At 36.6% G+C, this 25,739-nt stretch overlaps 1 protein-coding gene across 6 annotated transcripts; it reads left to right on the top strand.

Moving 5' to 3' along the window:
• Positions 1-1,941: 1,941 nt before the first annotated feature.
• On the top strand, positions 1,942-25,398 carry crfb2 (cytokine receptor family member b2). Of its 6 annotated transcripts, XR_012385027.1 has the most exons (8): positions 1,942-2,226; positions 3,679-3,811; positions 5,862-6,034; positions 7,737-7,885; positions 13,301-13,451; positions 13,852-13,961; positions 21,741-23,314; positions 23,497-25,398. XR_012385027.1 is itself a non-coding variant. In XM_073912258.1 (7 exons), exons 1-7 carry the CDS (start codon positions 2,157-2,159, stop codon positions 21,774-21,776), a joined length of 822 nt encoding a protein of 273 aa, XP_073768359.1. In that variant the 5' UTR covers positions 1,942-2,156; the 3' UTR covers positions 21,777-25,398. The 6 variants fall into 6 exon arrangements, 5 of the variants coding, with proteins under 5 accessions (XP_073768359.1, XP_073768358.1, XP_005168017.1 ...); XM_073912258.1 differs by having other exon boundaries at positions 21,741-25,398; XM_073912257.1 differs by having other exon boundaries at positions 21,708-25,398.
• The last annotated feature ends 341 nt before the right edge of the window (positions 25,399-25,739 follow it).

Here is a 25,739-nt window from a genome sequence, read left to right as displayed (position 1 = left end):
GTAAAGTAATGAGCAAACAAAGAAAACAAAGCACAAAGCTAGAACATTTCATAGATAATGTTTAGTTTTTTACGTTTTTGTATGTTATGAACTTTTGTGCTAAACGGGTAACGTTATTGAGTCACTTTACTGCATTTAGCGTACCATAAGGCAAAGCAGCAGCAACTCGCACTAAACACTCGGTAGGCTATAGTTTTGTTGAATAAAGTCAGCAAACCATGCATAAGAAATATGACAATGAGATGCTTCGGTGCCAGAAACATAGTCCCTCCAGCTTGTCCTGGGTCTTCCCCAAGACCTCCTCCTGGTGGCACATGCCTGGAACACCTCTCTAGGTAGGCGTCCAGGAGCCATCCGAAACAGATGCCCGAGCCACCTCAGCTGATTTCTCTAGATGTGGAGGAGCAACAGCTCCTCCCAGGTGTCAGAGCTCCTCACCCTATCCATAAGAGTGCGCCCTGCCACCCTTCGAAGAAAACTCATTTTGGACTCATTTCGGCCACTTGTATCCAAGATGTTGTCCTTTTGGTCATGACCCACAGCTCATGACCTAGGTAAGAGTAGGAACGAAAATGCCTTTCGGCTCAGCTCCTTCTTTTCCACAACGGACAAGTATATCAACTGTAATACTGCTGCCGCTGCACCGATCTGCCTGTCAATCTCATGTTCCATCCTTCCCTCACTCGTGAACAAAATCCTGAGATACTTAAACTCCTCCACTTGGGGTAAGGACTTTTTTCCAACCTGAAGATGGCAAACCACCTTTCTCCGGTGGAGTACCATGGGCTCGGACTTGGAGATGCTGATTCTCATCCCAGCCACATCACACTCAGCAGCAAACCGCCCCAGTGCATGCTGAATGTCAATGTTCGATGAAGCCAACAGAATGACATTGTCTGCAAATAACAGAGATGAAATCCTGGGTTCCCCAAACTGGCCCCCTCCAGATCAAAGCTGTCCCTTGATATTCTGTCCATAAAATTGATAAACAGAAATAGTGACAAAGGGCAGCCCTGCCGGAGTCCAACGTGCAATGGAAACAAGTCTGACTTATTGCTGCCAATGCGAACCAAACTCCTACTCTGTTCATACAGGGACAGGACAGCCCTTATCAGAGCGTCTCTGACCCCATTCTCCCCGAGCACCCCTTAAATATATCTAGTCATTCTCTAGCAGGCCCATAGCCAGGAGGGTCACTGACAATGTCCAGAGTTTGGCCGCTATTTAAACTCATTTGTCTCTTTTTTGACAGTATGCCATCATAAATTGTGAAAATTCTTAGAAGAAGGCTTTAAATGTTTAATTATTTAAACTTACAAATTCTGAATGAGGAAATGAGCCAGCCAGTGTGTTTTTCTTTTAACTGCAGGCTACCATTTTACATTTTTTTTTGTTGTTTTTGATGTTTTAACAGATTCCTATTTTTTAAAATGATATATGACAATAAATTCGGATTTTAAAAATATGTATTTTTTCATACTTTTTAATATTTTTTATGTTAAATTTTAATCTCAAAACATTATTTATAAAATTATAATAACCTACAGTATAAATGCACATTTATTAAATACCACTAAATCTAAATAACACTTTGAGGTAAAATAGTTTGATAAACACTTTGACAACATTTTAAGAAATATTATTGTTTCTATTTTGTTTCTTCAAGCTAATGCAGCAAAGATTAGTTCTTAAAATGTTACTAAAATGTAATATTTGAACCCCATAAATGAATAGAATTTTTAGGAGAATAACTGCAAAAACTCAATTTTTTGAGAAAAAAGAACCACCCCTTTCAATTGGCCTGCATCAGGTCTGTCCTTGAACCTTTAAAAGATGAATTAATTTAGGCAAAGCGCAGACCAGTCTATTCCACACTCCGAAGCAGAAGGTGGCGATGGTAAACACGCTGAACGCCAACCGCCACAAAACCTGGAAAAGAACACAGTCATGTGACGTCTGATCATAAACACCAAATGAAACCGAAAGCTGTGGAAGTCTTTTACGTTGGCAAGCGTGTTTATATACATAATTTCAACGGAAAGTATGGACTGATATTTATAAAGAACTAGGCTATATGGAAAAGTGGAACCTATGGAAAATAAATCACTGGATGTCTCAATGAGGGCAGATAAAACACGACTTCTGGAGTCACCTAAATGCGATTCCGACATTGCACAATGTCTGTGATTACAAGTATACTTGCATTCACTGTTCTGTTTACCCTAGGTGAGGATTCATAGTATAGCTTTTGTATTTTATGCTCTTTTTAAAACGATGTGACTGTTAAGTATGAAACGTTCATTGATTTGTAAATAAGTTATAGCTTACTGACTGACTGTGACAGACGTATGTATACAAATGTAACGTTAGTCAAATATATATATATATATACATATATATATATATATATATATATATATATATATATATATATATATATATATATATGAAATTCCATGCAAATGTCAACCTTGCCATGAAATAAATAAATCAAATAATATAATTACGTTTTCACCAAAATACGGTTTGGTGTAAACAAGTATTTTACAGTAATTTTGAAATACTCAAAAAATATCTCAGTCAATGTTTTCAAACTATTATATTTGGTTTACCAAAGTCACACAAGTGGCAATTTCACATCGGTCACATTCATAACAGAGAGATGCCACATCCATAACGACACATTTTCCTCATAAATGCAAAAATATGAAATAAAATAAAATCAATTATAGTTGTTCTATAGAGAGCCGATTCTTATCCTTTTGATTAACATTATTTCTTTTGGATTGTGCAGTTTAATTCACAGAATTTCAACAAAGCATGTTGTATACTGCAAATTTGCATACTTTTTTGTCACATCCATAACGCATGTTTATTTCCTTTATTTAAAATACAAAACATGCTTACAAATTTATATTTTTCTGATTCCTTTAACTCTGGGGTCAGTTGTTCTGGAAAATATAATCAGATGTTTCAATATAATGTTTATATATATATATATATATATATATATATATATATATATATATATATATATATATATATATATATATAATGTGTCAACATAACGTTTCACGGTAATAATTTAAAGAATTATTTGTTTTGCAACAAACCTGTATAATCAATCAAGACCCATCATGATTTTTTCAAATTTTTGGGAAGATGGAAGTCGTGAGACTCGTCACCAGTCATTTTTAGAGTAGTTTTTATTTTCCTTGTAATTAGAAATATGTACCGTAATTTGTTCCTGTTCTAAATGTTTTGAAGAATAGATATTATACAGAAAGATGATCATTCTTTTTTATTTACTTATGTTTTAATCAGGTTTGTTGACAGCACTGCTTCATTTGAATTTTAACTAGTTTAATTAGTTCAGAGATTCCTGTAAAAAAAAAAAAAAAAAAAAAATGTAAGTGACTGGTCCAGAAAAATTCACTCTAGCTTGGTGTTGTCTTTTCTTTTCCAAAATTTTACTTTTTTTTTAGTTTTATTAAAACTGTGTCCTAAACTTGGACATGAAATAACATTAACTTGCGCTGAAATAGTTTATTAAGTTTTTAGAATCATCTTAATCAAATTATATTTTAAATTAATATATACAAGTTACTGGAAAAATAATATTACCTCGTATTTTGTTATTTTATTTGCATATATAATTGTTTCTTTTTATCTATTAAGTGCTATGCATGGAAATACCTGCCCCGGAACATCTAAACCTGTCGTCCCAATATTTTGTCCACTTGTTGTCTTGGAAAATGGGGCCAGGCTCTCCTGATGGTGTCCACTACTCCGTCAAAATAAAAACAAAAAGGTATGTACAGAATTTCATGCATGGGAAATTAAAACATAAAATCTAGTACTATGCGAAACCAATTTTAATTAGATACTGTTATGAATTTTGGTACATGTATTAAGTATTTCTAAATTACAGCGTTATATGGCAAATATCTGCGATGAAACTTGCACGCAGGCTGATTCGTCTTATCAAGTATACTTCCAAGCACATTACTTACTGGGTCACACAGATGATTGGTTTCTAGCACATCAGAAATCAGTGAACTTCTGGGCGTGGGTTTCTGTCGGGGTGCTCGCGGCGGCGCTTCAAGTCGGCGGCTGGGCACCGCGGACAGCTGCCGAGTTGGAATGCTGTTGTGTGTGCCCTGATGGAAACCTGTGTTTAGAGTTCTAAAATGCGAGGCGCGACAGTTCGGGACACTTCATGTTTCTGCCGCGCCACAAAGAGTGTCTGGTGTGCCGTGTCGCTCTGTTAATTTAGTGTGCGTGGTTATTAGTCTCGGTGTACAATTTCCGCACTTGAAACTAGCACACAGTTGGCTGTAAAACTATACAAAGACACAAATGATTTTGTACTCTCTGCTTGGTCTGTGTCCGAGTCGTACATGTACAGCTGAATACTGATCTTACTCCTGCTCCTTCTCTCAGTCTGCCTGTCTGTTGCAAACACAGAGCGGGTGAGCTCTTGGCTCCGCCACCTTGTAACGTTGGGCAGGAAGTCGAAACTAATTTTCATGTGAAGCAACACACCCCTAAAACAGCAAGTTGTGTACACGCCCCCAACATGACACTTTTTAACACCTTATAATAAAAAAATCTGAACTGTTTTAACTGAACCTAAACTGGCACACTCAGAAGTACCTTAATACTAATATTAAATCATAAAAAAGGGGTAAACTATGTGCCTTGTAACAGGTATGAACAGCACGCACATGCTTTCTCTTTCTGCCTGTCTACATGTCACTGCTGATTCAATGGAGGGACTAGAAAATCTAACCTATCAAAACTGAGGAAAATTCTGACAAATATTGTGCTGCAAATAGCAAAACTAGTTTAAACTTTGGTCTACCTTGGCAAATGGCCATGGAATAAGTGGGATAATTATAAGCTTGCCATGCTTTAAAGGATTTTAGTCCGTTGTGGTCCACAATGTTGATTATTCCTTACATATATATTGTACATGTAAAAGGTAAGTAAATAATGACAGAATTAAACATTTTTGGCTGAACTACAGTATCCTTCTGAGTTTGTCGGTTTTGCGAATATAAATATTATTTGGATAATTATTTAATTAACTAATTGCCTAATTAAAGTAAAAGTATTGACCTTATTCTAAAATGCGGAAGTGCGCCTGTTTTTGCGATTGTTTTAGAAGTTCCGAATCAGTTGTCTATGGGAGAAATGACCAGGAATAATAAACGGCAGAAAACAATTAAACTACTTGCTCTACAAACAAGTGTTTGCATGACTATACAGAAAAAATAGAATAATATAATAAGAAAATATCAGTTTGCAACATTAAGCAGCAGAACAAGCTATTTTTTAACATTTAAAAATGAATGGAAGTAAATGAGACCGGAAGTCTCGAGCCAAAAAAATTCAAATGGCTGTGCCCACCCATACGCAAAGAATAAGGTGAATACTTTTGCTCAATATGGGTGTTATAATGTGTATGAGGTAAGCTAACTTTGGCATGAATATTTATTATTTTCTAAGCACCCCAACATATTTGGGACTATTCATGCTTTGTAAATCTTGCAAATTTTCTGTGTTTAGTAAATCTGGCCTTTACTGTTTACCTGAATAACTGTGATCCTAACATACTGCTAAACACAAAAGAATAAATGTGTAAAATAACGGAAAGATTCATTGTAATCACTGACTGTTAGTACAAGAATAAAAACAAAAGTTTTACGTTTTTTTTTTTCTTCAGTAGGAAACTCATACAGATTTGGTACAAATTTAGGGTGACAAAATAACACATTTTTCTTTTCTTTTTTTTAACTATTCATAAAAATTTGTCAGACACTGATGTATGTTTATTCAAATATTTTCTTTTTTGACAGTGGGAGTATGGTGGTGGTGGAGGCCTGTGAAAATGTGACATCCCCTCTACTGTGTAATCTTACAGAAGCCTTTTCTGATGTGGAGGAAATCTATTACATTATTGTTTCTGCCGCTCTAGGCAGCCATATGTCACCGAATGCGTCCTATACCCCATTCAAACCCATTGATAACAGTAAGACACTCTACTGTGATTTTGTTTATAGGTCTTCATGAACAAAAAAAAAACATGCTCGATGTTAATTAGGGGTGCCAAATTAATAATACATATGATGATTAGAAATATAGATGAGGGGGATTTGGTATCTGTTTATTTGATACATAATATATTTGACTAGAAGGGCAAAAACAAAAACCCTCCTGACCAACAGGCTCAGGCTGATGAGCTTAAAGTTTATAAACTGCAGCAGAGCGTAAAGCCATCTTCTAAAAAAAATAGTTTGAGTGTGCTTTCACACTTTTGCCCCGTTACCATCTGGTATTTTTTCGATGTTTTATTTGACAGTATTTTGTATTAGACCTATTGTTTTGTTAATTTCTTCACTGACACCTTAAACAAAAGATAAAAAAATCATCTGCTTCATGAACAATAATATAAAGCCTAAAATGCATAATTCTAGCTGTTTTAGGCTCATTAGATAATAAAAACTGTTATTAAATGTCTTATTCTTATTTTAATATAGCTAATTAAATGTTACAAAAATGATGGGCAACAGATTGACAGATTAATAGATAGAAATTTATAACCCTTGACAACTGAAATGAGACTATGAGAGTTAGATTTATGTTTGGTGGCCATGTCTGTTAGTGTCACGTTTCAAAATTAAAGTGCACCTTTTTGCTTATCATGTCTTATTATTGCTCAAAAATTAATGATTGAGGATAGTTTTCTCGCACATGACTTGTTAGAACTACTGTGGTCCATTTAGAAACTTTACAATGTGAAAATTAACCACACCAAGAATAAAAAACAAGATTGTAACAATTTTAATCCTTATTTCGGAACAAATAAATCCATCTACACCTTGAGAAGTTGCAAATTAAATTTCAATTTGTCATACACATTACAGTATGCAGTGAAATGCTTAAACAACCGCCCATGAACTTAAAAATAAACTAAAGTATAATCAATACCAATCTAAATTATGGAATATAAGTAAAAACAGTCAATCCCTTATCCAAAATCCTAGTAGATTACCCTAGAAAATCTGGGCCCAGGTATATCAACAGCTGGTCAAATATATTTGGTGACATACTTTTTTTTTTTTTAACTATTATTATGCTTTTACACTTTTTGTATCCGCGAGAGATACTGTAACCAACGATTAACCATTGGAAAATTTAAACTGCCATAACAACTCACCAGTGGCGGAAAAGTGTTGTCTCTCAATTCACAAGATATCTCGTTATTCATTCATTCATTCATTCATTCATTCATTCATTCATTCATTCATTCATTTTCTTTTTTGCTTATTCCCTTTAGATATCTCATTAATAAAGGAAAAATATGTCATTGAGGTGGTGAGCAGATGTCACAATGTGTAATATTTTTTTTTTTAATATTTAATATTTTAACAAGTGGCACAATCCTTCATATAGCAATATTCCAATATAATAATGATAATAATAATAATAATAATAATAATAATAATAATCCTTATTATTAGTGTTATTATTAATAATATAATATTATTAATATAAAATAATATAATATAAAAAAATATTAATTAGTAATATTAAAATAGTCTAGCTCCGACTGAACAGCATTAGTCTTATTTTAATAGCTCAAACTTCTGTTGTTAGCTCTAAAATTACATTCTGGAATTAGGTATCTTTGTAGAATGTTCCTTACAACTTGTCTTTCCCCCCTCCTAAAGCTATTTTAGAGCCACCGCTGGTGACAATCACAGTCTGTAATCAATCACTGTGTGTAAGTCTCAGAGCACCTGCTGAGAGGCTCTCTGAAATTTACAAGTCATTCAAGTTGAAGTATAGACTGAGGGTCAGCAGTGAAGATGGAACAGAGGTGAGAAAACAAACTTTTCCCTTTTCTATATTAGGCACAAATTTGTTTCTCTAGTGTGACTAAATGGAAAGAATATTACTTATTAAGTAGTCTTACACATAATGTTACATGATTACTACTCACAGTTTATAGTAATTCCTAGAACATGAAAGCCAACTTCAAAGTCATGACATTGGGTACTGTAGGACTTTCCAGAATGTGTCACTATTGTTTGCATATGTATATTATTAAAGATAGGTGGTGTTATGTTTCAGAGTATTTGAAGGAAATATATAAGTATGTATATTTACCATGATAGTTTAAATGCAGGCACATTTATGTTGTATTTCACATGATAGTTCTGATAGATTTTGGACATGTGTATTACAGTTTTAGCCGATAGGTTGTGTCTGTGTATAAATTCAAGACGCAAGAGTCATTTATTTATTTTCTCTCAGTTAGTTATTGTTTGGGGCTGGTATGCTTATCGGTTTATAACCTAGAGTAGTCTCCAGAGATCTCTTAGAAATGTGATACTGACTGCCAACTGAGTGTAGACAACCATGTTTTTCAAATATGCGGTAGTTTTTAGCAAAAACTAAATTGATAATTAAAAACAAGTTAATTATATACATTTTAATAGAGCTCTTATTATGCTCTTGTTTATTTAATGCTGCCATCCTAATTATTTGATATATGCTAATTCTTGAGAAGTGGGACAATTGGTGCAATTTTTTATTTTTTTTTTTTACTGGGATAAATAAACTACATTTTTGTATCTTGCCTGTACAATGCTATTGAGCTACTGTGTGCTTTGGTACAACATCCAAAAAACATGCCATGACATTTACTGTTTAAAACATTATACTTAATAACAGTTATAGTTATTATAGTTTCTTAAATACTTGAAATAACTACTTTCAACTTGTCAGCTCAAATAAAATCACTGCAGGATTCCCTGTATCAGTAAATCAGGACTAAAAACTAATAAATACATCTTATTGTCGTTTAGTATTGTCAGGAAAATCATTTTTAATAAAGCATTAAAATTTTTAATGATGTGTTTGAATAAGTAATCTAAGATAAGTCAGACAATGGAGCATTTTATAATAAATTAATTTGCACATGATGCACATGATCACCTAAAAGGGAAACAAGTTCGAATTACAGATGATGGCAAAGCATAAGGATAGTAAGTTTATGTTATATTACCATGTAGCGATTATGACATGTGCCAGGTCATGATTATAAAGGTTGTCTTATGAACAACCCTTTCAAGTTGTTGTCATTTATATATTTCGAATTTGGAATAACCCTTGGCTCCTGCAGCTCTTTAAATGTTATGGCAGATGTTGAAAAACCTGAAATTCTAGTATTAAGGATGATTTATACTTCTGCGTCAAACCCACGCGTATACTACGGCACGGCCTAGGCATTGACGCATAGCCCTCGCCATCGGCTACACTGACGCGCACCTTTTAAAAAATATAATTACAAGATGCAACGATGCGTAGCACAAGCTCTGTGATTGGTCGGCTTGATAGCGCTGACGAGTGCGGGCGGGACAGGGAGCAGAGCAACTGTTTACAAGTGAGTCCCGTGAAGGAGCTCCAGATGGAAAGTTTTGTTTTGTGTTTACCTCATGGTTAAAGTTGTTGCGCGTCCGCCGGTTCCTGCCTCAAAATGAGCGAGTTTGAGCCACTTGTACATTAAGGAAGCGTTCAGAAAAAACAAAACACTAGCAAAGAAACTCAACACAGAGGAACAGTAACACCTCACTGCCAACTAGCGTTTCGGAAGTGTTATTGCAGAACAACAGAAACATCGCGCAGAAGTATAAATGCACAGCTACGTGTGTTGCATGTGCCGTGGGTCACGATGATCACTTGACGCAGAAGTATAAACCAGGCTTTGTTTTACTTATTACAATAATAATGATGGTTGCGGTGGGAAAGCCCTCCACACGGAAGTAAGTGGTCAGCCGGCAGGTGCAAAAGGGAACAGCGTCACACCGCCCCGTAGCGTTCGCCTAAAAAATTAAATGCTGCCATACATACCTCCGGCTACATAAGTCAGAGGTATGTATAACACCACACACACACTCACCTCTTTTTCTCAGCTCTCTGAGTCTGAGGTGTCCAAACTCGTGCTATCTAGCCATGCAACCACCTGTCCACTCGATCCCATTCCCTCTCATCTCTTGCAAGCCATCTCTCCTGCAGTCATACCAACACTGACTCACTTAATTAACACATCTCTTGACTCTGGTTTATTCTCCACTTCATTTAAGCAGGCTAGGGTAACCCCACTGCTAAAGAAACCCAACCTGGACCATACACTACTTGAAAACTACAGACCAGTATCAAAGATCATCATCTTCAGCTTAACCTCGCAAAAATGGAAATGCTTGAAGTTTCTGCCAACCGACTCTACACCATAACTTTTCAATCCAGATGGATGGGGCAACCATTACTGCATCCAAAATGGTGAAAAGCCTTGGAGTAACCAACTAAACTTCTCCGACCACATTTCTAGAACTGCTCGATTGTGCAGATTCGCACTCTATAACATCAGAAAGATCCGACCCTTCCTATCTGAACATGCAGCTCAACTCCTTGTTCAAGCTCTTGTTCTCTTCAACCTGGATTACTGCAACTCTCTACTAGCTGGGCTTCCAGCTAGCTCTATCAAGCCTCTTCAGCTGCTCCAGAACACAGCAGCACGAGTGGTCTTCAATGAACCAAAACGAGCACATGTCACTCCACTGCTAGTCCGTTTGCACTGGCTGCCAGTTGCTTCTCGCATCATATTCAAAGCTCTGATGTTTGCCTACAAAGTGACTTCTGGCCTTGCTCCTTCTTATCTGCTCTCACTTCTGCAGATCTATGTGCCCTCCAGAAACTTGCGTTCTGTGAATGAACGTCGCTTCGTGGTTCCATCCCAAAGAGGGAAGAAATCACTTTCGCGAACGCTCACGCTCAATCTGCCCAGTTGGTGGAATGAACTCCCTAACTGCATCAGAACAGCAGAGTCACTCGCTATTTTCAAGAAACAACTAACAACGTAACTATTTAGGCTCCATTTCACTTCCTAATCTGCAATTGCCTCTCTGGATATCACACTAACTTAGTGTGACACTAACTTAAAACATTTTTAAAGAGCCCATATTATACATGAAATAGGGTCATATCTTGGTTGTAAGGGTCTCCAACAACAGTCTAATATGCATGCAAGGTCAAAAAACACTTTCATGGTCTTATAATCTGCATTTATTTTTACCTAATTATCCCAGCGACTCCTGTATGAATCGTCCAGTGATTCATTTTTTCCCAAACCCCTCCTTAGCGCGAAGCTAATCTGCGCTGATTGGACCGATGACAGTCTGTCGCGATTGGTCGACTGCCTTCAGTCAGAGAGTGAAATGGCCAATAGCTAATCAGCAATTTAAAAAGTAATCACAGTTCATACACGCTAGATAGTGTAGGCGTGGATTTTAGCTGCCACACACACACAAACACCTCCGGACGAGAACGCTCCCGCTTCCGCCCGCACCCGCCAGGTTTTAGCCTTAGAACCCGCCCCGTATTCTGCCCGCCGCGCCCGATCCCGCTAAAGAGCGGGGAGAACAAAACCGAAAATCTGTATAAACACACACACAGCACCAAGCATAAAGCTCTCGCTCGCTCGCTCTCTCTCTCTCTCTCTCTCTCTCTCTCTCTCTCTCTCTCTCTCTCTCTCTCTCTCTCTCTCTCTCTCTCTCTCTCTCTCTCTCTCTCTCTCTCTCTCTCTCTCTCTCTCTCTCTCTCTCTCTCTCTCATACGCGCGCGTGCGCACTAACACACAAGCACCAAGCAGACACATCTTTCTCTTTCTCAGGCAGCCCGCTCCCGTCCCAAATCAAACCCGTTAACGACCGCTCCGGCGATTTATTCGGAAATTTATTCCCGCGCCGCAGAAATCTGGCGCGGGGACAGCCGCGGGTATGCACACCTCTAACGTTACCACGGAGCTCCATAAACAAAGCAGCACGCGTCGCGTTTTTAACGTGACTTTGCACGCGATAAGAGAATATAGCCAGTTAACCTGATACAGTACACTCGGTTACAAGTAACAAATCACAACTAAATACATTTGCAAGCTAGAGTCAACGAGGCAACAACTTTAACCGCACGTACTTACACTTGAGAAATGGAAGAAACCCATCCTGATGTCCATCAGTAAGTTACTGATCCTTCCTTTAACAAACGCAGATGAAGTATTCTTTGTAGCATGTAGCTTCCAGAAGTTTCCAGTAGTTTCCAACTGCTTGGCTATAATGCTGAGGTTTCATCTTTGGGTAGAGACTCAATATATCCATCTGCAATGTGACTTCAATCGACCGGCATGTTTGTGTGCGTGTGTTTGTGGGTGTGTGTGTGTGTGTGTGTCTGGGTTACTGCGTCAGAGGGCGGGGCCTCAGGTTTGAAATCTCCCGGGTTTGCGCGTGCACGTGAAAAACTTAGTTTCGTTCGTACGTCATGGCGAAACACCTAATGAGTCGGTATCAAGGCGACTCGTTTGAAGCACTATGAATCGACTCTTTTATAGATGAATCAACAGTTTTAAACACTGTATTCTTACAGATTTAAGCCTTAGCTGGATACTTCACTTCACTTAGAGCTGTGTTACACACTACATGGAGGGGAATTTTCAAAAACCCATAATATGGGCTCTTTAAACAATATATTCAACAATATTTAACACATTTTTTCTCAGAAAACACATTTCTAAAGACGCTGTTGACTTGAAATTTCCACCAGATGTCAGTAATATTTCATTGTAATCCATAAATACAAACAAAGAAAACAAAACTAGATTGAGATTTTAGTGAGATTTCGTGCTTTCTATTCCTTGTGTCATTAGTTTTTTCCAAGTAATTAGAAAGCAAGCTCAAATAATTAGGCCCTGTGCCCCTTTTGGCTTGGGCCCTAATAAACTGTGCAGTTCTAAAAGGGTCCTTACTTCACCATTGCTCATGACCCAATAATAATAATAATAATAATAATAATAATAATAATAATAGTAATAATAATAATAATAATAATAAATGGAGCAATTTCAAGATGGTCCTTGCACCACTCTGCTCAGGGCATACTAAAGTAATTGCAATACAGTAATTGCAAAAGGAATTTAATATGATTATAATAATAATAATTCTGAGAAAACAATAGGACCCTGCAGCTTTTGGACTTGGGCAGTAATACTTCTCATAGAGCCCTTTTCTCCAATAGGCTTGGCCCCTAATAATCAATATATAAAAGTATAAAAATCTATATAATTATTAAAGGGCCCTAGGAATGATAAATCGTAGTGAAACAGTAGAGCCCCCATCCCCTGTAGTAATGTGTTAAATGTGTATTTTTATATAAATATGTTTTTGTTGTTACTCACTTATAGTTTACTGTGGATAAGGAAGGGTTGGGGAATGAACCCCTTAGCAACCTGGCCCCTGGCCAAAGGTACTGTGTGACTGTCAGTATCATTGATCGAAGCCCACCCAACAGACCACCAGTATGTGCCTCAACCCCTAAAACAGCAAATGTTTCAGGTATTGTTTTTTTTTTCTCTCTCTTTCAATAATGTAACAGCTTTGAACAGCAATATATAATGCTAAAGATGCAATATATTTTAAAGTTAAAGTATTAATGATAATAAATACATAATCAACTAATACTGTTCTTGACAAATTGGAAAATGGTTTGTTAATATATTGCAAGAGATTGGTAATCAGACCAGGGTACACATCAAGATTTGTAAAACTATTGGCACAACTAATTTGAATAAGTCCCTTGTGAACTGAAATAAAGGCAGATTGATTAAACTACACAGTTTATCCTTAGTGCCTTGTAAAAATAAATAATGTGTTTTTGATTAATGATTAATGACATAAACGTTTTAGTAAATTTACAGAAAATATGCTAACATCCATTGTTGTTTATCTGTTTTAGATGCAGTTATCTCTGTCATTCTTTGTCTCCTGATGGTGATATTCGTGATGTGCACTCCGAGACTTGTTGTTCACTTCTTTTGTCTAAAAGCAGATCTTCCAGCAGTTCTGGTAAGAGTAACATTTTGTTTAAACCTTCAAACTCAAAACAAAACTGATGAAAGTAATTTTTATTTATTGAAATGATACAAATATTTGACATAATGATATGAAAGAGTTGAATGAGGGTACATAAAGGATATCAATTTGGCTAGAGATAAGTAAGGTTTAGCTACATAATTTGTGGTAAAACTGTTGGCCAAAAACATGCTTGTAAATTGATTCAAAGTCCCATACAGTGCATCCAGAAAGTATTCTTAGCACCTTACTTTTTCCACATTTTTTATGTTACAGCCTTATTCCAAAATGGATTAAATTCATTAATTTTCTCAAAATTCGACACACAATCCCCCATAATGACAATGTAGATTTTTTATAAAATTGTTGCAAAAAATAAATAAATAAATAAAAAGTCACATGTGCATAAGTATTCATAGCCTTTGCTCAATACTTTGTTAATGCACACAAAAAAATTACATCCTCAAGTCTTTTTGAATATGATACCACAAGCTCGGCCCACCTGTCTTTGGGATTTTTTGCCAATTCCTCTTTGCAGTACCTCTCAAGCTCTATCAGGTTGGATGGGAAGCAATGGTGTACAGCCATTTTAAGATCTCTCTAGAGATGTTCAATAGGATTTAGGTCTGGGCTCTGGCTGGGCCACTCAAGAACATTCTTTGAGTTGTTGTGAAGCCACTCCATTGATATTTTGGCGATATGCTTTAGGTCATTGTCTTGCTGGAAGATGAACCATCGACCCAATCTGAGGTCAAGAGCACTCTGAAGCAGGTTTTCATTCAGGATGTCTCTGTACATTGCCACAGTCACAGGTCTTCCAGTTCCTGTTGCTGAAAAACATCCCCACAGCATGATGCTGCCACCACCATGCTTCACTGTTGTAGGGATGGTATTAGCCTTGTGATGAGCGGTGCCAGGATTTCTCCAAATGTAACGCCTGGCATTTACTCCAAAGAGTTAAAAAAATTTTTGTCTCATCAGACCAGCAAAATTAGTTTCTTATGGTCTGAGGCCCCGTTTACACTTGTGCGTTTTAGTTTTAAAATGGCGTTTTAGAATGAAAACAATCCGCGTCCACACTTGCGTTTTACCCAGCGTTTCTGTACAGCTCTCCATCCACACCAAAACGCTGAAAACGCACATCACGTGACCACACACACACTCTCAGGCAAGCGCTGCAGCCCATCTACCCAGATGAGAGCTCTGTGAGTCGGACTGCTCATCAAGCATCTCCCGCTGGATCTAATCTCACTATATTTATTAAACGGGATATTTCATTCATCATTCATCTTGTTGTCTTTATCTAACGACATATTCCCTGACTTTGGTCATTGGAATCTATTACTTGTTTGCAGGTAACGTGTTTTGGCTGAGCGCAAAGATAAGTTAATGATTAATGTATTCACGTAGCCTACATTCTGCATATTGACTGATCGCTTGCCTTTATTTCCTATAATGTATAAACTTATTGTATGTTATACTTTATAATGGCCATTATCAATTATTAAAACTGATATTCAGCAAAAGAGAGGGTATGTTTCATATTTTCACTGAAATTGAAAGGAGGCTGTTGTTATAGGCTCCGTTTTGTTATAAATATCCACACAGTGAAGATGACGCTCATATATACAGCACAACGCCTCAACATTTCTGCTGTCTGTTAAGTTGCTAATATTAAAATGAAAATAGGCAGTTCCTTAAATCATGTTTACATTTTATTGTTGAGAAAGTGAAACAACGTAGCCAGGGTGATGTGAATGAAGTTATAAAGTACACTGTTCCCTTTGAAGATTTACCCGTGTCCTCGGTATAGTCTGTTTTTCATATCAAACTGAGAAGAAGAGACTGCAGCCTTGATCAAACTTGCGAAGTCTGAACTTACAAGGAGAGGATGCAGGACTGAACTGTGTTTGTTAGGCTACTTAATATTGAGGAAAAGCCCTAATCAGAGAGGCGAATGTCAGCAGCCCCGCCTCCGTTTTCAGATGTCTCAGTTTTTGCTCATCCACACTGAGACGGAGCAGCAGCATTTCAGAATGAAAACGGCCTCTCCAGCATTTTCAAAACGCTCAGTTTTTGGCGCTCGAGAACTCCGGCATAGTGTGGACGGTTGGCGCAACCGTAGCAAAACTTACGCGTTTTCAAACTAAAACGCATTAGTGTAAACGGGGCCTGAGAGTCCTTCAGATGCCTTTTGGCAAATTCCAGACGAGGAGTGGCTTCCGTCTGGCCACTCTGCTATACAGGCCTGGTTGATGGATTGCTGCACAGATGGTTGTCCTTCTGTAAGGTTCTCCTCTCTCTACAGAAGAATGCTTGAGGTCAGACAGAGTGACCATCGGGTTGTTGATCACTTGCCTGACTAAGGCCCTTCTCCCCCGATCACTCAGCTTAGATGGCCGGCCAGCTCTAGGAAGAGTCCTGGTGGTTCCAAACATCTTCCACTTACGGATGATGGAGGCCACTGTGCTCATTAGAACTTTCAGAGCAGCAGACATTTTTCTGTAACCTTCCACAGCCTTGTGCCTCGAGACAATCCTGTCTTGGAGGTCTACAGACAATTTCTATTGTCTTCATGCTTGGTTTGTACTTTGACATGCACTGCCAACCCTGGGACCTTATATAGACAGGTTTATGCATTTTCAAATAATTTACAATCAACTGAATTTACCACAGTTAAACTCCAATTAAGCTGCTGAAACTTCTCAAAAATGATCAGTGGAAACAGAATTACCTGAGCTCAATTTAGAGCTTTACGGCAAAGGCTGTGAATACTGATGTACATGTGATTTTTCAGGTTTTTTATTTTTAATAAATTTGCAACAATTTCAAAAAATCTTTTTTCACATTGTCATTATAGGGTATAATCCTTTTGGAATAAGGCTGTAACATTAAAAAAATGTGGAAAAAGTGAAGGACTATGAATACTTTCCAGATGCACTGTATATTACTGTACATTGCATTCATGCTTTTAAACAAATAAATAACTTGCTGATAGGGCTGCCCCCAAATAGTCGACTAAACTTAAGTCGATATGAAGAGGGCTTGGTCGAATACATTTTCATTAGTCGGTTAGTTGCAAAAAAAAAAAAAATCACGTGAAATTACGCAATCAAGGGCTGCGCAGTCAGTGTATGACATCAGCAACAACAGTTTAACGCGATCTCGCGCCTCACGGTATACCAAAGCGCACTTGTGGGAGAGGTGTCTGACTGACGCTAATAATTATGTCAGGAAAATAGTCCAAAGTGTGGGATCATTTTGAAAAGTCGAAGGACGACCCTAAAAAGGCTGTTTGCAAACTCTGCAGGAAAATATTTGCCTATCAGAAGAAATCGACACGAGATGGCAAATGACGGAAAATATTGCGAACAGCATTTATATACAAGCTGCTGTCTTAGACCCACGTTTTAAGAGCTTGTCATTCTTTGACCAACACGAACGAGAAGATGCGTACTCCACAGTGTCGGATCTGGCAGAAAGTTTATCTACAGAAGCTGCGCCAGAAAGTGAGCATGGCAGCATTAGCCCTGCAGAGGAGGGTGAGCCCGAACCGAAAAAGGAAAAGCAGGCCGAGATATCCATGCTGATGGCCATTGATGAGGAGGAGCATGCAGAAGAGAAGGATGAACTAAAAATGTACTTGGCAGATAAAACAAAGGTTGATTCGGGACCATTGGCATGGTGGCTAAAAAATGAACATCGATAGCCAAAGCTCGCTAAAGCAGCTAAACGCCTCCACTGTATCCCTTCCACATCCACTCCATCAGAGCGCATCTTTTCAAAGGCCGGCTTTATTGTGAACAAGTCGAGAAGCTCCCTTCTTCCCAGCAATGTGGACAAGCTGGTGTTCCTCTCACATAATATGAAAAAAATAAAATCGAATTGAAAGCTTAGGTAAGAATGGTTAATTTCCTTTTTGTAGTTTTTCTGTTTGCTATCCGTTAGGCTATATATATAAAAAACGGGTATTTTATTTTTATAAAGGATAGGCTATACAAATAAATAAATACATATTATTTGTATTTTTTCGTTTTTATATAATGCAGAAGTTGTTTTTTATTCTGTTAGAAAAATTAGTCTTATGTTTTTAATTTGTTGTTTCAGGTCAAGACTCATCCGTCGTCTTAATGGCAGTTTGTGGCTTTGCTCTGATATTTTTGATTTGTGTTAGTGTTCTTTAAATTATTTGTTCCACAATGTGTCTTAAATATAGTTGTTCTAAACAATTTAATCATAATTAGGCTGTTAATTTGTTTGCCGCCTTCTTTTTTTATTCTAAGTTTTGGCGTTGTGCGATGTGCATTTATTAAGTTGTTCGTTTTTGTTAATTTTCCTTTTGAACAATATAAAAATTATATAAATTTATATATAATAAATAATAAATAAATATATAATTTTCCACTGTATTTTTATACCAAACAGCGTTTTTGCTACAGTATTTATTAGTTTTTTTTTTTGCCTAGTTTTGTACTAGGCCTAAGTTGCTAATAAGTTTATTTGATTTATTTTAAAGAACAAATTTTAGTTTATTAGTTTATTAAAAACTGTTTTTTTTTTGTTTGTTTTGTATTTGTTTGACATGTAACTGTTACAGTTTGTATTTTTGATAATAAATTATTAAAATGCACAGGCAGTCTGATTGCTGTTTTTATGTCATAATTAGCCTAACGTTATAACATTACGGCCACTGATTTTTGTGTGTAAGCACTGTATACTTTAAACGCTTTACTATTCCGTTTTAAGCGCTTAATTTTCGTTTTGAATGCGCTAATATCATGCTTTAGCATTTTCTGTCACGTGGAGGTGTTAAGCTTCAACTTGGACTATATTCCTAGTATATACGCAAGTTATTATATTAATATCATAAATTAACGATTATTTGATTAATCGCTAAAATGCAGAAGTGTTAGTCGACTAGAAATATCTTTAGTCGGGGGCAGCCCTACTTGCTGATGGATTACATGATTGCACAGTATTGCAAAAACGTAACCTCAGAAGTTTATTATTTCAAGTTTTCTTTCTTTCGTGCGCTGTAAAAAAACAACTTGCATCCACATCCTCTGCTCTGCTGTTGTTTCTTATGACTAAAATTATGTAAATTGCCACAGTTATGATTTAACAAACTTTCCTAATTTTTGTTTCAGGGCTCGTATAAGGGTATAAACAATGTTATTTTTATCCCTACTGGTGAACCCATCAGTGCCCTCTATGAGGAGAAAGGCAGACTGGAAAAAGAGATTGAGGGAGAGGCAGAGGAGGAACTGAAATATGAAAAACTTGTGGACCTGTATCAGGATTTTCAGGGTTCCTCTCTCGCTATTTTTCCAGTGTCATCTAGTTCTTGTTTGCTTATGAATCAAAGTCCAGATAAACAGCTGTGCCCCACCTCTTCCATGAATGCTCAGAATAATGGTTTGATTATGTACGAAGGCAGTCATGTCCATACTGAGCCAGCTGAACCAACAGCCTCTCCTAGGTGTGAACACCTTGCTCAAGGAACAACTCAACTTCCGAACTTATGTTCTGTTGTCCCCCTTGCTTTGGAAAAGCAGGACAGTGAAAACAGTACAGATGTAAACCTGTTTTCTGTGAGGCTAGGAGGATTTTTAGCAGAGAAACACAAAGTTGATCCTGATAAAACCTGCAGGACTAAAGATGAGCTGGGATCATATCCTCAGAGCCCAGTAGAAACTGCTGTAATGGGACCTACCTGGATTTCTGATGTACAGTCCCAAAACTCTGAAGATGAGGATGAATATTCAGATTATTTAAGTCAAAATTAATTTGTTGGAGGAAATATATATTTTACTAATGTTACTTAGTCACATGAGAATATAAAAGCAGCTTTATATGCATTTTTTATACTGTATTTGACTTTTTTTTTATATGCATTAAATTCTAATGGTGGTCTAACATAATTATTCATAATAACTGTATTGCTCATATTTGTCTGAACAAGTATGAGATAGTGTTCCAAGTATCACTAGCAAGTCAGAACAAGAGTATTTTAAAAATGGCTGCTTACATTCATTTCATTTTTTATTAACATTTTCTGTATATGCTTAAATGGTTTATTCTTTTTGTTCCTTACAAGGAAAATGTATGTGTTGGCTAGACATTTGAACCTTTTATCTTGAAATGTGTCTGTGCAACAAACATTCTTTTGTTACTGAAGATATACAGTTGAAGTCAGAATTATTCGCCCCCTTTGCTTTTTTTTTCTTTTTCAAATATTTCCCAAATGATGTTTAATAGAGCAAGGAAATTTTTACAGTATGTCTGACAATATTTTTTCTTCTGGAGAAAGTCTTATTTAGTTTATTTTTGCATGAATAAAAGCAGTTTTTAACTTTTTAAAAATAATTTTAAGGTCAAAATTATTAGCCCCTTTAAGCTATTTTTTTGATAGTCTAGAAAACAAACCATTGCTATACAATAACTCGCCTAATTACCCTGACCTGCTTAGTTAACCTAATTAACCTAGCTAAGCCTTTAAATGTCACTTTAAGCTGTATAGAAGTGTCTTGAAAAATATCTAGTAAAATATTATTTACTGTCATCATGGCAAAGATAAAATAAATCAGTTATTAGAAATACATTATTAAAACTATTATGATTAGAAATGTGTTAAAAATACTCTCTGTTAAACAGAAATTGGGGAAAAAATAAACAGGGTGCTAATAATTCAGGGGGGCTAATAATTCTGACTTCAACTGTATAACAAATTCACCATTAAATCAGAATAAATGTATACTTTTTGAATATTGTTGTCTTCATTACAAATAATCAAAACGTGATATTTGTTATTTTCATGTTGCATGTTTTGGTTAAATTTTTTCTCTGTCCTTTTTCTTATTTTCTCAATGAGGAGTTTTGGAATTGGATCTTTAACACTTTGATGCACTACATGGGTCTAAAGCAGGGGTCACTAGTCTCGGTACTAGAGGGTCGGGGTCCCTGCAGGGTTTAGCTCCTACTTGCCTCAACAAACCTGCCTGGATATTTCAAGCATACCTAGTAAGACCTTGATTAGCTTGTTTAGGTGTGTTTGATAAGGGTTGGAGCTAAAATCTGCAGGACACCCGACCTCCAGGAACAAGTTTGGTGACCCCTGGTCTAAAGTGACCCGTCAAAGTTTATTTTTTCTATTTTATAGCTTGTGCATCAAATCAAAATCAAATCAGGCCTTTATTTGTCACATACACTTTCGTATAGTAAAATAGATCCCCCCCCACCCCGACCATACACAAACATCACATTTTTCAGGGGAAGACCGGTCACAGTAGGTAGCATTTAGAAAAAGGAAGTAAGATACATTTCAGGAGAGAGAGGCAAAAAACTCCTTCTCGCCTTGCTCTTGAATTAGGGCAGGGTGAGAACAGGGAGAAAAAAAAGCCCCAGCAGTCAAGCACATTAACAGACAAGACATGACATCGCAACTGGGAATGTGGATATAGTCCGATGAGGGCGGGCAGCCATCTGGTCCTGCAGCCAGGGGGCGCTGGTCACAGACCCACTTTCCCCCTCCAGTGGGTGAAAGCACACAAAGGTGTGGGATGAGGGGCTAGGTGGTGATTGTCTATCTGTATCTGTGTATGTGTGTGTGTGTGTGTGTGTAAGCCTGTAGAGTCCAACAAGTTAAAATATTTAGGGTTTAACTATTAAGGGGTCAAACTATTTCCTTTACCTTTTCTCTTTTCTGTCTGTCCCTCTCTCATTTATATTTATGTGAACAAGCTTGATGACATTTCTCCATATATTATCCTGAAGGAAATGGAGCAGTGGAGCGTTGGAATAAAGTGCTGAAAGATGCTATTCTGACTGCACAAAGAGGAGTGCCATGGACTTCCTTTGTAGTGGAATTCTTGCAAATGTACAGAGCTACACCTCATGCCACTACAGGAATGTCTCCTTTTAAGCTCCTGTTTGGAAGAATAATGAGAACAAAGTTGTCAATTCTCACACCATGCAACAAAACCCCCGCTACAAGGAAAATGAGAACCACAGTAAAGAAGAAACAACTGAAAATGAAAGCGTACGTGGATACAAAGCGGAAAGAAGAAATTCCAAAGCTATGAGAAGGGGACTGTGTATGTGTGAGAAAGCCGGTTTGTGTCATGAAAGGAACCTCAAAATTCAGTGGACCTATGCAGATTATCAGAAGACAAGGAAAGCATAGCTATGAACTAAATGATGGACGGACCTGGACTTGTCTCACCTGGTACCATTACATACAGGACTCAGGTCTGCAGAACAACCAAGTTCTGCCTCAACAACAGAAAATGTTGTAAGTCCATTAAAGCAGCGTTTCAGAAGAAAGCCGATGTGGCTGAAGGACTATGTGATGTAAATTTGACTAAAATAGCAGGATTGAATCAAGATAGGTGTAAGGTTAAGGCCCAATCCTAATTCTACCCCTTAGTCTTTACCCCTACACCTAATTTTGTGCGTTCACAAGGGGTAGGACGTCCCAATTCTCTTTAGCTTGACGGCGTAGAGCTAAGGAGTAGGGGTGAATAGCCCTTCGAACTAAGATTTTTCAGGACCACACTCGAAATCAAGGTGTAAGAAAATTTCCCAGAGTACACCTGCTACAGTGGCAGTATTGCTGAACCCGGAAGTAAGGAGATCCACAAATTAGTATTTTTTGTCATTATTACGAATTTTTACGACAAACAAACACGTTTTAATATATTCCTAACCGTGTTCGTGTTTTATTGACATGCTTTAAAACTCCTGTATAGCAGTCCCACAGCATTCTGTCACTCAATGACACTTGAATGCCCTGTCAGAAAAGTCTAGTGGCTGGAAATAAGCTTTTTACAGTGACTGCCTGCTTAGTGTTGTTTTCATGTGTTTACACATGGCCACGGTGTAAATACACAGTACTGTTACGATTTTATTGCCACATTAGATCGTTATGATAACATGATAAATGCCTTCAGTGATTTCCTGAAGATAAATACCAAAAACTAGCACAGCTGGAATAACTAGAGCATGATCTCAAATGAAGCTGGAGACCGTGATGACATATGTTGACGTGTGCAGGTGCTGTAGTGCTGTCCCAATTCTTATGGGTAAATTCTTAAGCCCTTCCTCTCAACCCTCGGTTGTAAGGGCCAAGGGGTAGGGGTACACAAACAGAATTTTAATTGGGCCTAAGCTAGACTGTTCTAATATCTTTATGGTATTCATTGGATTAACAAGACATTGTTTGGTAAAAGCATAAAGTATTAATATCTCAGGACTAATTAACTAAAAGTTTTGGTTTTCTGTCTATTTACTGTATAACTCTACGAAAGTACAGGTGTTATTCTTAATTAACCCTTTGATGCACTCCATGGGTCTAAAGCAGGGGTCACCAATCTCTGTCCTGGAGGGCCGGTGTCCCTGCAGGATTTAGCTCCAACTTGCCTTAACAGACCTGCCTGGATGTTTCAAGTATACCTAGTAAGACCTTGATTAGCTTGTTCAGGTGTGTTTGATTAGTGTTGAAGCAAAATTCTGCAGGACACCGGCCCTCCAGGAACAAGTTTGGTGACCCCTGGTCTAAAGTGACCTGTCTAAGTTTATTTTTTCTATATCTATTTTACAGTTTGCGCATACAAGGGTTAAGGGGAGATGTTCCACAAGGGGGAGCTGTTGTGTTGCCAACTTAGCAATTTTGTTGCTAGATTTAGCAACTTTTCAAACTATCCTAGCAACTTTTTTTTTTTTTTTCAAAAAGCACCAAGCAACAAATTTAGCAATTTGTAACATTCATTTGGCTACTTTTAGCAAATTTTAAAAAGTGACTTAAAAGAGCAGTGGCTGCAGGCTACAATCAGTAGAGTAAATTGCTAGCTCAGATTGTTTTTCATACCTGTTACAGTTTTTCTCAGTCGCTTTGGTGCATTTCTCACAACACTATTTACATTTGCACAAACAGTAATGCATTTCTCAAAACAATTAGTCATTTGTGCACATTATAGTAGCAGTTTCTCATTCCTTCCTACAAATTGCAAATGCTTTTGGACATTCATTAATTGCTTTCGTACAACTCTCTGCAGTTTTAAAACATTACCATTTGCTTATGTCATGTCAGTCAAAATTAAAACTAAACCTGTGAATGCTAAATAGTTATTGCATATAAAACTAATAGTCCTCATTTCATTACTGGAGTCATTACATACAAAAATGTTGAACTAATTGTCAAAATTTGTCAAGCACATTTTATAAAAAAAAAATTACATCTTTTTTTTCCCCCCTAAAAATGTCTTCTAAATTGAACAATTTCTTGAATGATTTACAGACCTGTGTATGTTGTAGATTCATTTCTAATATGTACTCCAAAATTGTTTACAGTTGTGCACAGCTCTACCCAAAGAAAGTTTATGTTTGTTGTAAATAAGAATGTATTTATTATTTTGCACCATTCTGTGAATAAATTAGAATTGTAAAGTGCAAATGCAGTAAACATGTGAAACATATATATTCAGTGTCTTGTACTCAGATACCTCACTAAATGCAGTGATGTCTAACTATTTTATTTTTTAAAATGGCTGTGCAAATAGTAAATAGTGGTGTCTTGAGCATTTTCGGGGACATGTCCCCAAAATCTGACTTTTTTTCATTGGAAAACATGTACAGAGTAAACTCATAATAAAAACGTGCCAAAGACATTTGACTATCTTGTTCATAAACAATGGGGTCAGGACTCTTCATCTTGAAAACACTGACACTTTCATTAACATGAACACTTGCTTTTGAGGAATGAGCTCTCCATTTTGACACACTTTAGCAGGTTATCAACTAGGTTTTGCAGTCTGTACTAATTATTTAGAGAAATGCATTAAATGTTGTGCAAATGTAAATAGTGTTGTGAGAAATGCATCAAAGCCACTGAAAAAAACTGTAACTTACTGATATTTGTTAACATGTGTAATTGTTGGTAATTTAGGAAGCAATACATTCCAATAGGGCTATACTTGTTGTCACTTTCACTAATGTGTTATTTTCACAATTTTAAAAAAGTAAGTACACAAGCTGTGATTGTTTAAAAGTATGTAACAGTTCATTATCAGTCTTAAGTGTTTGTATTACTTTTACAAATAGCCAAGTATATTTTTCATACAAATCTAAATGGACATATTTCAAATAATGTTTTTGCTTAGATGGCCAGTCAATTTGAGAAAACATTCATTATTTTTATACTAGATAAAGATAGTTTTGAGTTGAGATTAAGCAATGATGTCATCACGCAAAGTAATATGTTAATAAGAACCTATTTATTGTGCATCTGGATGTAATGTTTTAACATAATATAATACACAACACCTCGGAGAGTAGAGACTAGATGGGCTTTTTTATAATTTTTTTTTTATTTATTATTGCATAACCTTAAGGAACAAACATACAACACAATACAAAATATAAAACACACACACACAAAAAAAAAACTAATACAACAATGGTAATAAGCAACAAAAATAAAAGTAAATAAAATAAATTAGAGTTAAACGAAGGATAGTGTACAGCGTTTCTACATTCAATGATTTAAAGAATTGACTGGTGAATCAAAAAAATTGTCATAATAATTGATGCATATCTCAGATTTTTTGCTTCTCAACAATTTTACAGTAGAAATAAAAAAGTCAAACTCGATATAAAAATCTGTTAATGTGGGAGATGATTTAGCAAATTTCTGTTTGTGTATGTAAAACTTTGCCAATAATAATAACTCTATATTATAGTTTATATTAATTGGAAAAGAGCCTGGTTAACTCCCTT

Source organism: Danio rerio, chromosome 9, assembly GCF_049306965.1.
Source record: "Danio rerio strain Tuebingen ecotype United States chromosome 9, GRCz12tu, whole genome shotgun sequence".
Classification (NCBI taxonomy): domain Eukaryota; kingdom Metazoa; phylum Chordata; class Actinopteri; order Cypriniformes; family Danionidae; genus Danio; species Danio rerio.
This window is presented reverse-complemented; position numbering and strand designations above follow the sequence as displayed.

What these genes read in the sequence shown, in the direction of transcription:
- crfb2 (XM_005167960.6), top strand. Translation starts at nt 2,157, where the DNA reads ATGCGATTCCGACATTGCACAATGTCTGTGATTACAAGTATACTTGCA. An exon ending in CACTGTTCTGTTTACCCTAG is followed by an intron (nt 2,227 to 3,678) that starts GTGAGGATTCAT and finishes TTATCTATTAAG; the next exon opens with TGCTATGCATGGAAATACCT. An exon ending in GCAGTGAAGATGGAACAGAG is followed by an intron (nt 7,886 to 13,300) that starts GTGAGAAAACAA and finishes ACTCACTTATAG; the next exon opens with TTTACTGTGGATAAGGAAGG.